We start from the raw sequence: 12,474 nt of genomic DNA on the forward strand, positions 1-12,474 counted from the left end.
AGGGATAGTTCAGGTTTTTTGACATGAATCTGTATGGCATCCCCGTGAGCAATGTCGTGCATCCACACTGACTTTACCCCCAACAGCGTCCGGTGAACCGAGATAGTGGGCGTTTTCGGTGCTGACAAAAGTAGTCCGGCAAGTTGGCTGGGGACAGTAAAATAAAGTGTTTTTCTTCTCAAAACAATCTGTTCAAAAGAGTGATATATTTGCATCACAAAACCTTCGTCCTCAAAAAAGTCAGACCTCATAATCGCTTGGCACTATTTTCTTTCCATTCGTATTACTGCGGGCTGCCGCCAGGTGACAGCCGCGCATGGTTCACTTTGTTTACTACTTGGAATGTTAGCGACAACATGTCTGATTATGACACCGACGATGAAGACATTGCCTTTACCACAAAGCCAAGGGAATATTCTTATGTATCTTATACAAGCTTATATACTTATTGCCCTCACGTTAGCTCTCTCGCGTCGCGGCGGTCTGCGCATGTAAACACTGCCGAACAACTGAAGAAAGTGATGGATCCGTGTGCAGCTGTCACCTGGCGGCAGCGCGCAGTGATACGAACGGAGAGAAAACAGTGCCAAGTGATTATAAGGTCTGACGTTTTGGAGGACGATGGTTTTGTGATGCAAATATATCACTCTTTTGAACACATATTGTTTTGAGAAGAAAAACGCTTTATTTTACTGTCCCCAGCCAACTTGCCGGACTACTTTCAGCAGCACCGAAAACGGCCAGTATCTTAGCTCACCGGACACTGTCGGGGGTAAAGTCAGTGTGGATGCACGACATTGTTCACGGGGATGCCATACAGATTCATGTCAAAAAACCCGAACTATCCCTTTAAAACCACACACTAAATATTCACTTTATCAAGGTAGATTTTCAAAAAAAACTTGCAGTACATGAAAAAGTACATTTTTAATTGATGCAAGGTAATCGACAGATTAATGTTGATGTTGACGTAAATGTCTGTGTTGATAAAATAATTTTAGAAGTAAAACCAACCTTGCATTTGAAGGATTTATGGCTGAGCAGCAGCAGAGAGTTGCACTTTCTGATAAAAAGCTCAGCAGCGGCGGACTGACATATGAGAAAATAGTCCAACATGCAACGATTCATGCGATGCAAGGTTAGTTTTATTTCAAACATTATTCTATGAACACAGACGTTCACATCGATAGTCTGGTGTAATAACTGTTTTACTTCGGGTGTTTTGTGGAGTGGGTAAGACTGTTTTTAGTGGCAGGATAACTATGGCCATTAACATGCACTAGTCTAGCACCAGCAACCTCTGCAAATACAAGGATTGGATGGAACATTTAAAAAAGTTTCTCCATACGTCGCCAACACTCTGGATCACTAGAAAATGAGGTCCTATGTCCAAAATTCTGGACTGCCCCTTTAAAAACACAGTAGAGCACAAGGTGGAGCAGGGTGTTTTCCATTTAAGAGAAAAGCTCAGCCTAAATACGCAGGATTTGTGTGTTAAACATGTGTGAATGAATTAAAACACAATACCAGGTCAGTTTTGTGATGAGGAAACTACAAACTACTATAAATAAACAGGGGGAACTACAGAGACCATAATGCTTTGCTCTTTTTAAGTGGAGACTACATGAAGAAATAACTTAATTCTTTGGATAATGATGGAACCAAAGTCTTGAGAAGGCATATTCACCGTTCTGTTAGACTTCACAAAATAAATATCGCCATAATTATCGTACTCTGTGACGCATGCATCGCGAAAATTTCGTACGGAGAGATTTGGATGCTGTTCCGTCGCTACTCACCTGTGGAAACTCAAAGTCTTTCTGGTTGACGAGGTTTAGGACGTATTCGATTCGGTGCTGGTTTTCGGGACACGCCAACTGCACGGGCGGCGTGAGGGTGCTCATCGCCGTGACGATCGTCTGGAAAAACACAATCGTACATTTACCAGGGGGAAAATATACCTTAGACTTATAAAAAGGTATGGTTAGTAAACTAATGATTTTTCTGAGAGCAGCAGAAATAACCGAGTGACTCACCTCAATAGCCTCTTTAATGTTATTCTTGATGTCCTGGATTTTCTGTTTTTTCTCCCTGAAACAGAAATGCATCTATTAAAAAAACAGTGGAGTGGAAATGGAGGGTTCACAAAAGGGGTATTAAAGCAATTTATGTTTTAATCATAATTGGATTCTGTTCAAAATTCACATTCTAATACAATAATAACATTTCAGAACATATTTATACAAACAAATTTAAACAGCTGCTGGGTTTCAGATCACATCACGACAATATATTTTTTCAGTAATTTTTTCCATGGGGACACATGAGAAACAGAAAATATCGTGGTGGGCCAGGCCAAAGTGCTCAATTCTGCATAATATTAATTGTATTTCTTTATAAAATGCAGTATATTTCATTGTTTTGACGAGCTGGTAAAACTGAGAAGAGTTTATGTTATAACCGTTATGAAAAAGTGAAGTTGCCTGACAAAAAATGTCAAACACCTCCAAAATAAAAGCAATGCAGCTTTAGTCCATGTATGAGGTAAAATTATAAAACATGATTATTTTGTAATTCCATCCATCCATTTTCGTCCGCTTATCCGGGGCCAGGTCGCGGGGGCAGCAGCCTAAGCAGGGACTCCCAGACTTCCTTCACCCCAGACTTGTCCTCCAGTTCCTCCGGGGGGACCCCGAGGCGTTCCCAGGCCAGCCGAGAGACATAGTCCCTCCAGCGTGTCCTGGGTCTTCCCCGGGGCCTCCTCCTGGTGGACATGCCCAGAACACCTCCCGAGGGAGGCGCCCAGAAGGCATCCGGAACAGATGCCCGAGCCACCTCAACTGGCTCCTCTCGACGTGGAGGAGCAGCGGCTCTACTCCGAGCTCCTCCCGTGTGACTGAGCTCCTCACCCCCATCTCTAAGGGAGCGCCCAGCCACCCGATCTCGTCCTTTCGGTCACTACCCAGAGCTCATGACCATAGGTGAGAGTAGGAACGAAGACTGACGAGTAAATCGATAGCTTCGCCTTTCGGCTCAGCTCCCTCTTCACCACAACGGTCCGATACAGCGACCGCATCACTGCAGACGCTGCACCGATCCGCCTGTCAATCTCACGTTCCATCCTCCCCTCACTCGTGAACAAGACCCTGAGATACTTGAACTCCTCCACTTGACTCCCCACCCACCCGGAGAGGGCAAGCCACCTTTTTCCGGTCGAGAACCATGGCCTCAGACTTAGAAGAGCTGATCTTCATCCCAGCCGCTTCACACTCGGCTGCAAACCGCCCCAGTGCACACTGCAGGTTCTGGCTCGATGAAGCCAACAGGACAACATCGTCTGCAAACAGCAGGGATGAAATCCTGTGGTCCCCAAACCAGACCCCCTCCAGCCCCTGACTGCGCCTAGAAATTCTGTCCATAAACACAATGAACAGAACCGGTGACAAAGGGCAGCCCTGGCGGAGTCCAACATGCACCGAGAACAGGTCTGACTTACTGCCGGCAATGCGAACACAGCTCCTGCTCCGGTCATACAGGGACCGGACAGCCCTTAGGCAAAGGGCCCTGGACCCCATACTCCCAGAGCACCCCCCACAGGACACCACGAGGGACACGGTCGAATGCCTTCTCCAGATCCACAAAACACATGTGGACTGGTTGGGCAAACTCCCATGAACCCTCGAGCACCCGACGGAGAGTGTAGAGCTGGTCCAGCGTTCCACGGCCAGGACGAAAACCACACTGCTCCTCCTGGATCCGAGGTTCGACTATCGGCCGGATTCTCCTCTCCAGTACCCTGGCATAGACCTTACCGGGAAGGCTGAGGAGTGTGATCCCCCTATAGTTGGAACACACCCTCCGGTTCCCCTTCTTATACAGAGGGACCACCACCCCGGTTTGCCAGTCCAAGGGTACTGTCCCCGACCGCCACATAATGTTGAAGAGGCGTGTCAGCCAAGACAGCCCTGCAGCATCCAGAGACTTAAGGTACTCAGGATGGATCTCATCCAACCCCGGAGCCTTGCCACCAAGAAGCTTTCCAACCACCTCAGTGACTTCAGCCAGGGTGATGGACAAGTCCGCCTCCGAGTCCCCAGCCTCGGTTTCCTCCTCGGAAGACGTGACGGTGGGATTGAGGAGATCCTCAAAGTACTCCTTCCACCGCCGGACAACGTCCCCAGTCGAGGTCAACAGCTCTCCCCCCGCACTGTAAACAGTGTTGGTGAAGAACTGCTTCCCCCTCCTGAGGAGCCGGAAGGTTTGCCAGAATCTCTTTGAGGCCGTCCGATAGTCCTTCTCCATGGCCTCCCCGAACTCCTCCCAGCTCCGAGTTTTTGCCTCCGCGACCACACGGGCTGCAGCACGCTTGGCCCGCCGGTACCCGTCAGCTGCTTCAGGAGTCCCCCGAGCCAGCAAGGCCCGATAGGACTCCTTCTTCGGCTTGACGCCATCCCTTACTTCCGGTGTCCACCACCGGGTTCGGGGCGCCGCGACAGGCACCACAGACCTTACGCCCATAGCTCCGAGCAGCCGCATTGACAATAGAGGCCGAGAATGAAGCCCACTCGGACTCCATATCTCCAGCCTCCCCTGGAATCCGGGAGAAGTCCTCCCGGAGGTGCGAGTTGAAAGTCCCTCTGACAGAGGGCTCCGCCAGACGTTCCCGACAGACCCTCACTACACGCTTGGGCCTGCCAGGTCTTTCCGGCTTCCTCCTCCGCCAGCGAACCCAACTCACAACCAGGTGGTGATCAGTTGACAACTCAGCCCCTCTCTTCACCCGAGTGTCCAAGACACGCGGCCGGAGGTCAGATGACACAACCACAAAGTCGATAATTGACCTCCAGCCTAGGGTGTCCTGGTGCCACGTGCACTTATGGACACCCTTGTGCTCGAACATGGTGTTCCTTACGGACAAACTGACTAGCACAGAAGTCCAATAACAAAACACCGCTCGGGTTCAGATCAGGGAGGCCGTTCCTCCCAATCACCCCTCTCCAAGTGTCACTGTCGTTGCCCACGTGGGCGTTGAAGTCCCCTAGGAGAACAACGGAGTCCCCGGTTGGTGCACTGTCTAGTACCCCTCCCAGGTACTCCAAGAAGGTCGGGTACTCAGCACTGCTGTTCGGCCCGTAGGCCGACACCACAGTGAGAGACCTGTCCCCGACCCGAAGGCGCAGGGACGCGACCCTCTTGTTCACCGGGGTGAACTCAAACACACAGCGGCTGAGCTGTTGGGCAATGAGCAGGCCCACACCAGCCTGCCGCCGCTCCACGCGGCCAACGCCAGAGAAATGGAGAGTCCAGCCCCTCTCAAGGTTCTCAGGGTTCCAGAGCCCAAACTGTGCGTGGAGGTGAGGCCAACTATATCTAGTCATTAACGCTCAACCCTGAGCCTGAGCACAAGCTCAGGCTCCTTTCCCCCCAGCGAGGTCCCCAGAGCTAGTCTCCATGTCCGGAGATCGGGTCGCCGAGGCCCCCGCCGTCAACAGCTGCCCAGCTCTCTCTGCAACGGCGCCATATGGATCCTCCCGTGGGTGGTGGGCCCACGTGAGGACGGCCCCACATCGCTCCTTCGGGCTAAGCCCGGCCAGGCCCCGTGGTGACGTCGCTGGCCTCTGAGTGGACATCATCATATAGGGCTTCTGAACCGTTCTTCGTCTGACCCATACCCCCGGACCTGTTTGCCTTGGGTGACCCTACCAGGGGCATGAAACCCCCGACAACATAGCTCCCGGGATCATTCGGGCACTCAAACCCCTCCACCATGATAAGGTGACGGTTCAAGGAGGGGTGACGGTTCAAGGAGGGGGGGTTTATAATTCCAAACTAGCTTAAAGGGCCATATGTGACCCAGGAGCTGTACAACAAGGCTGTGCAAAAATATCGAAATATGGATATATCGTATCGTTTAATATGATAATGCAGTATCGATATTGTGGGCTGCTGTATCGATATATCGCCAGTATTTTTTGGTATATTTTTTGGTATATTTTTAGACTGAATGAGTTTTGGACAGACAGAACCGGTTCAAAGGTAAGAAACGCGTATCTCCTTTTTGATTATTATATATTGTTAAGAAGACCACAAGCTCACGGAGGTTCACCCAAAAATAGCTACGCAGACAAAGAACAAAAAAGTATTACAGAACAGTGTGGGCAGTGTTGACGGAAACGTTACAGCGGAGAGTATTCAACTTTTCCGCTCTGGACGGTGGTTTCAAATTTTTGCATTTTTAAGCCCCAAACCGCTGTCACCGTCTAAACGAAAGGCACTTCTGATAGAATATTGTCATTTTTTACCCACAAGGCGCACCTTGTCCTGAAACTCAGTCCGGGGCTCAGTCCGGGGCCCAGTCCGGGGCCAGTCATGGTTTAGTCCTGGTTTAGTCCTGGTTCATTCCTGGTTCAGTCCTCCTGGTTTAGTCCTGGGATCATTTTTGTTTTAGTCCTGGTTTAGTCCTAGCTCCGTCGTGGGCTCCGTCGTGGGCTCCGTCGTGGGCTCCGTCGTGGGCTCCGTCGTGGGCTCCGTCGTGGGCTCCGTCGTGGGCTCCGTCGTGGGCTCCGTCGTGGGCTCCGTCCTCCTGGTTCAGTCCTCCTGGTTCAGTCCTCCTGGTTCAGTCCTCCTGGTTCAGTCCTCCTGGTTCAGTCCTCCTGGTTCAGTCCTCCTGGTTCAGTCCTCTTTTAGTCCTAGTTCAGTCCTGGTTTAGTACTGTTTTAGTCTTCCTGGTTCAGTCCTGGTTCAGTGCTGGGATCAATCCTCTTTTAGTCCTGGTTCATCTCGGTTATCGTGACAGACCTCGTGCTAATGCCTGAGAGAGATCGCTACATTACTCAAACATGCTTGGATGACATATTAAACCACATCAGGCATGTTTTTGTTGAGAAAACAACATTTATAATGAAGTCTAAAGCTCGCCCCTCGTTAAATAGATCCATCAACCTTTGCAATGAAATGAAAATGACGAAATGTGGTCAGACAGTAAAATTGCTTCATAGACGATCACGAACATGGAGTAAAAGCTCACGGCCACTGAAACTCCACCCCGTCCATTAAAGCCTGTATGCCATAAAACCGCACTCTTTCATGTTAAACTTTGTCGTGTTTCTCCTCCAAACTCGTTGAGCCCTGTGGCGTGTTACAGTGACACAGATCAGCCTTGTTTTTCATCTGAAACGGTAAACAGACCTTCAGTGGCACGCGTGGATCTCAAATTATGTCTGTCCATTGTAAACACGCACACACACGTACACAAACTGACACAGACACACAAACACACGCACACACACATACACAAACTGACACGTACACACAAACTGACAGACACACATACACAAAACTGACACAGACACACACACATACACAAACTGACACAGACACACACACATACACAAACTGACACGGACACACAAACACACAAATTGACATGGACACACACACACACACACACACACAAATTGACATGGACACACAAACACACACACACACGTACACAAACTGACACGGACACACAAACTGACACAGACACACACACGTACACAAACTGACTTGGACACACAAACACACACACACAAACTGACACGTACACACAAACTGACAGACACACATACATACACAAACTGACAGACACACACACACATACACAAACTGACACAGACACACACACATACACAAACTGACACAGACACACACACATACACAAACTGACACGGACACACAAACACACAAATACACAAACTGACATGGACACACAAACACACAAATACACAAACTGACATGGACACACACACACACACACACACACATACACAAATTGACATGGACACACAAAGACACGCATGCACACACATATACACAAACTGACACAGACACACAAACACACACACATATACACAAACTGACATGGACACACACACGTACACAAACTGACTTGGACACACACAACACACACACACACACATATACACAAACTGAAACGGACACACAAACACACACACACATACACAAACTGACACAGACACACACACGTACACAAACCGACATGGACACACAAACGCGCACACACACACGCACATAGACAAACTGACACGGACACACGTGCACACAAACTGACATAGACACACAAACACACACATATGCACGCACATACACACAGACGTACAAACACGCATGCATGCACACACACACGCACGCACACACAAACTGACACAAATAAGTACACGCAAACACACGCATGACCATATGTACACAAACACACACAAAACATACGTACACACACACATATGGCCACACATATGTACAGACAAACACACACACATATACGGACACACAAACACGCGCAAACATATGTACACAAACACACAAAACATACGTACACACACACACACACACACAAAACACAAATGGACACACAAATGCACACACGTAGGCCTGTTATGATAAGAAATTCCAAAGTGCGATATTTTGCTGAAGCAAATAGACAAACGATAATATGACACAAAAACCAAACCAAAAGAAGATTTAAATCACAAAAACTAAATCTAACTGTATCTGCTATATTGTTATCATATTGCTGAAAAATAACCAAAAATTTCCCAGTAATATAAAGAAAACATACACATATCGACCTATAAAAACACCATTCCATCACTACTTTGGACTATGCTGGGAATTTCAAAATTTTCAGAATATTCTAGAATCCCCATACCTTAAAATATATGGAACCGGTTTTCGTGCTTTTCCCTTTAAAATCCTGTCATTGGCATGTCTAAAACTCTGGAATGGAGGCAAGTGAAAGCCAAAGTGAATGGGACACGATGCAGTTTCAATGATTAATTAATTTAAATGCTAATGATTTTACAACATAACAAAAAACATTTTTATTTATTTCCAAGGAACACATTTAAGTTAATTTGTTGTATTTGAGCTTCACAAAATGTACAATTTATGATGAAATTGTGTAATATATCTGTAGATGAAGTGAAGAGCTCTGACATCGCTCACATGTATCCATTGAAATCACACGATGTCCCACTTCACTTTTGCCTCCATTCTGGAATTTTGAATGTTTTTGTTTACAGTTTTTAAAAGGGTCTGTGTTAGTAAGTTTGGGAAAGTCGTACCTACGTCATCAATACAGGAAATTCCACCTAGGCGTTGTCCTTTTTTTTTTTTTTAATGAGTCTAATTATAACTGTTGAGCAATTGAACGTACGTCGCTTTGGCACTTGTTAGCATTACCGGTTGCCAGGTAACCGTTTTGGAATTCCAACCAGGAAGTTAAATTATAATTGTCACCAAAATCAGAAATGAGAGAAAACTAGGACAAAGTTCACTGTCTTCTTGAGAAGCACAGATAGAGTTAAATTATTATTGCAATGCATAATAAAAAATGTTTGCTTTTCAGTTCAGTTTAAAATAAAATATACTACAACTACTACAACTACTACAACTATTACTACCATTACTACTAATACTACTAATACTAAATGGTGAGTCTTCCGTAAAGCTGTGAATTGTGTGAAATTAGGACATCACCAGAGATTAGACAGCGAACACACTCAATAGGTAGAAATTACAACGTGATATTGGTCAACATGCAAAAAAAGAGACTAAAATGAGAATAAATAAAAGTTGGAAAAAGGAGAAATTCAATTTGTTGACTGGACAAAACTTAGTTTGATCGAAGACATTTTGCAGCTCATCCAAGTTGCTTCTTTAGTTCTGGTCAAACACTGGTGGACACTTCCTTCTACTACACTGAAACTACTCTGAAACTAACACACCTATTTACACCAGAAACTGAAAACAAATAGGGGTGTTAGTTTCAGAGTAGTTTCAGTGTAGTTAGCACCCCCTTCAGGCAGATATAAGGCAAAGTCCTCCAGCGTCTGACCAGAACTGAAGAAGCACCTTGGATGAACTGAAACTGAAATGTCTTCGACCAAAATAACCTTTGTCCAGTTGACAAACTGAATTTCTCCTTTTGCCAAGGATTCTACCTGGACAACTGAGGGATTTTACACAATAAATAAAAGTTCTATATGATAATTTGACCATTTTGAGATTTTAGCCTTGTTATAATGTGGTTACCTCATAAAAACACATACCTGGAGTTGAGTTTTGTTTATTCACACATCATGGATTAGTTTACATCTCCAAAGCTCAAAATGCTCCGTTCCACCTTGTGACATCATGAAGTGGCAGTTTTCAAGTTGCATTTTAGCAGGCATTTGCATTTAGTTCAGTAGAGATTGGCAAGTTCAAGGCTGAAATTATCCAAATGTTTCTAGTGAAGTTGTATGGAGTTTAAAAACACTGTGGAGCACTTCCTGTATTACTGCACGACATCACAAGGTGGAACTGAGTTTTTTCTGTTTGAGAGACGAACTCAGCCTAAACATGCAGGGTTTGTGTGTTAAACATGTGTAAATGAAGCAAAAACACAACTCCAGGTCTGTTTTTGATGAGGAAACTACATAACAACAGATCAGAAAACAGCCTAATATGGGCCTTTTAACGATCTATAATCTATAATCTATATAAACTATTGTTCAGTTACACAGAGGTATTCATGAACCTTTGACCTGTAACTCTCGATGTACCGAAGATGTGAGTTTGAGATGTACAGAGTGAAACTGGGTCAAAATAAGAAGCGGGGGAAGATGGGCCTTTTCTGTAAATGCAAAATGACACAGCCTTGTAATATACAGCGTTCTATGTAAACAACACTAGTCAGAACTTTTTGGAAGATACACGTGTGACCATTGCGGCAGTACTGATGCTTTTCAATGACATCATGCTGGGGGTGTTCTACATATATGTCTATGATGGAATGTTACCATTAGGGCAGGGTATTGTTAAGAAGTTGCTGAAACGATACATATCTCGAACCATAGGCCACGATACGATATGTTTTTTGATACAGTGCACTTTCGATTCGATACGATATATTTCAAATAGATTCGATATGGGTGAGTGTAAAAAAGGCTAAATCATGGCTGTGATACAAAAGGTCTGCCAAGTCTACTACCGTAAGTTTGTGCAAAGTTAATATGAAAAACCCATTTTACTCAAAACTGTGAAAATGTCAACAACTGTAGCTCTTACACGAAATAATTTAGTAAAATACACCAAAAATGACTGTGTCATATCAATACTGTATCGTCACATTAAACGAAAGATATATTTTTATATATATTTTGGCTGTATATCATTAAGAAATTGCATACTTCGCCACACGCCACGATACAATACATATCTCGATACAGTACGCTTTCAATTCGATATATTTCAAATCAATATGATTCGGTTCAATAAAAAATAAAGGCTAAATCAAGTCTGTGATACTAAAAGTCTCTGTTAAACCACTTCTTGTGCAAAGTGAATATGAAACAAACATTTTAATCGTCAAAACGGTGAGAATGTGAAATATGTCGCATAAGTGAGTCCTTCCTCTGAACAAGCAAAAAAACTGTAGCTCTGTAACAAAATAATTTAATAAAATATGCCAAAAAACACTCATGGCTATATATCGATACAGTAATGATATTGTGGGCTGCCGTATTATCCAATTAAACGTTAAGAAATGTCGATATTTCAATATTTTTACACACCCCTAGTAACCACGGAGACAATGCACACATTAGCCAAAAAAAAAAGAGTTTTAACTTTCAGGACACTTATTAATATGAGCATTTATGGTCCTGTTTAGGTGTTTGGTTTTCAACAAAAAGGTGAGAGTAGCTAACTGAAAAACTATTGGCCAATGCTAGTTAGCTTTGTGACTGTAAATGTATGTGTGCGTACAAATCAGATCACCTGTTCTAGTTCTTTTTGGTCATATTGTGTTGAAACAAAGCTTAGAAGTCTCGTTTTATGTCTGTCCTTTAAAATACCATTACCTGTGTGCTCTTATACTTGTTCTGATGCAGCTCAAGATCCTTCTAAAGCGATTCAGGGAAGGTTCATTTCTGTCCTGTGAATGGGATTTTTTTAGTATCGACACCTGCTCAAATGAGGATCTAGTTTCAATACTAGTTTTTTTTCTACTTTTTATTTGTGCTTTTTCAAAGTTTTAACAAATTTACATAAAAGAACAAATAATCAGAGTCGTTCTATAATAATAGAAAATACCATATACACTGGATTGAGCTTTGTAAATTGTCGATTCTGACCATCGCTTCTCAAATTTACCAGCTTCCAGTCTCAAATTATAGGTAATTTTTTCCATGACATAAATTTCCTCTATTATATCTATACATTGTTGCAATTTCAACGGGTCATCCTTCAGCCAATTCCTTGTTACTTTCTTACAAGCCAAGAGCATTTCAATACAAGGTTTAATATTGATTATTACTTGATTTACTGAACCCTATTCCGATCAAACGCTCTCTCATTCACATCGTACATGACAAAAGTTGCTGCCCATATCCACCTCCTGCAGATTCCTGGAGTATTTCACGCACACAGCTG

The 12,474-nt window shown here is 44.5% G+C and overlaps 1 protein-coding gene across 1 annotated transcript in view; it reads right to left on the reverse strand.

Annotated features, from left to right (window-relative positions):
- Positions 1 to 12,474, reverse strand: part of gnas (GNAS complex locus) — a 44,860-nt gene that overhangs the window by 19,663 nt on the left and 12,723 nt on the right. The window contains exons 3-4 of the mRNA XM_020940805.2: positions 2,037 to 2,091; positions 1,800 to 1,919 (exon numbers count right to left, since the gene is read on the reverse strand). Of these exons, the coding sequence (XP_020796464.1) occupies positions 1,800 to 1,919; positions 2,037 to 2,091 (175 nt within the window). The remainder of the gene's footprint in view (positions 1 to 1,799; positions 1,920 to 2,036; positions 2,092 to 12,474) is intronic.

This window comes from Boleophthalmus pectinirostris, unplaced genomic scaffold (assembly GCF_026225935.1).
Source record: "Boleophthalmus pectinirostris isolate CB_2022bp ecotype Guang Dong unplaced genomic scaffold, ASM2622593v1 HiC_scaffold_8, whole genome shotgun sequence".
Classification (NCBI taxonomy): Eukaryota; Metazoa; Chordata; class Actinopteri; order Gobiiformes; family Gobiidae; genus Boleophthalmus; species Boleophthalmus pectinirostris.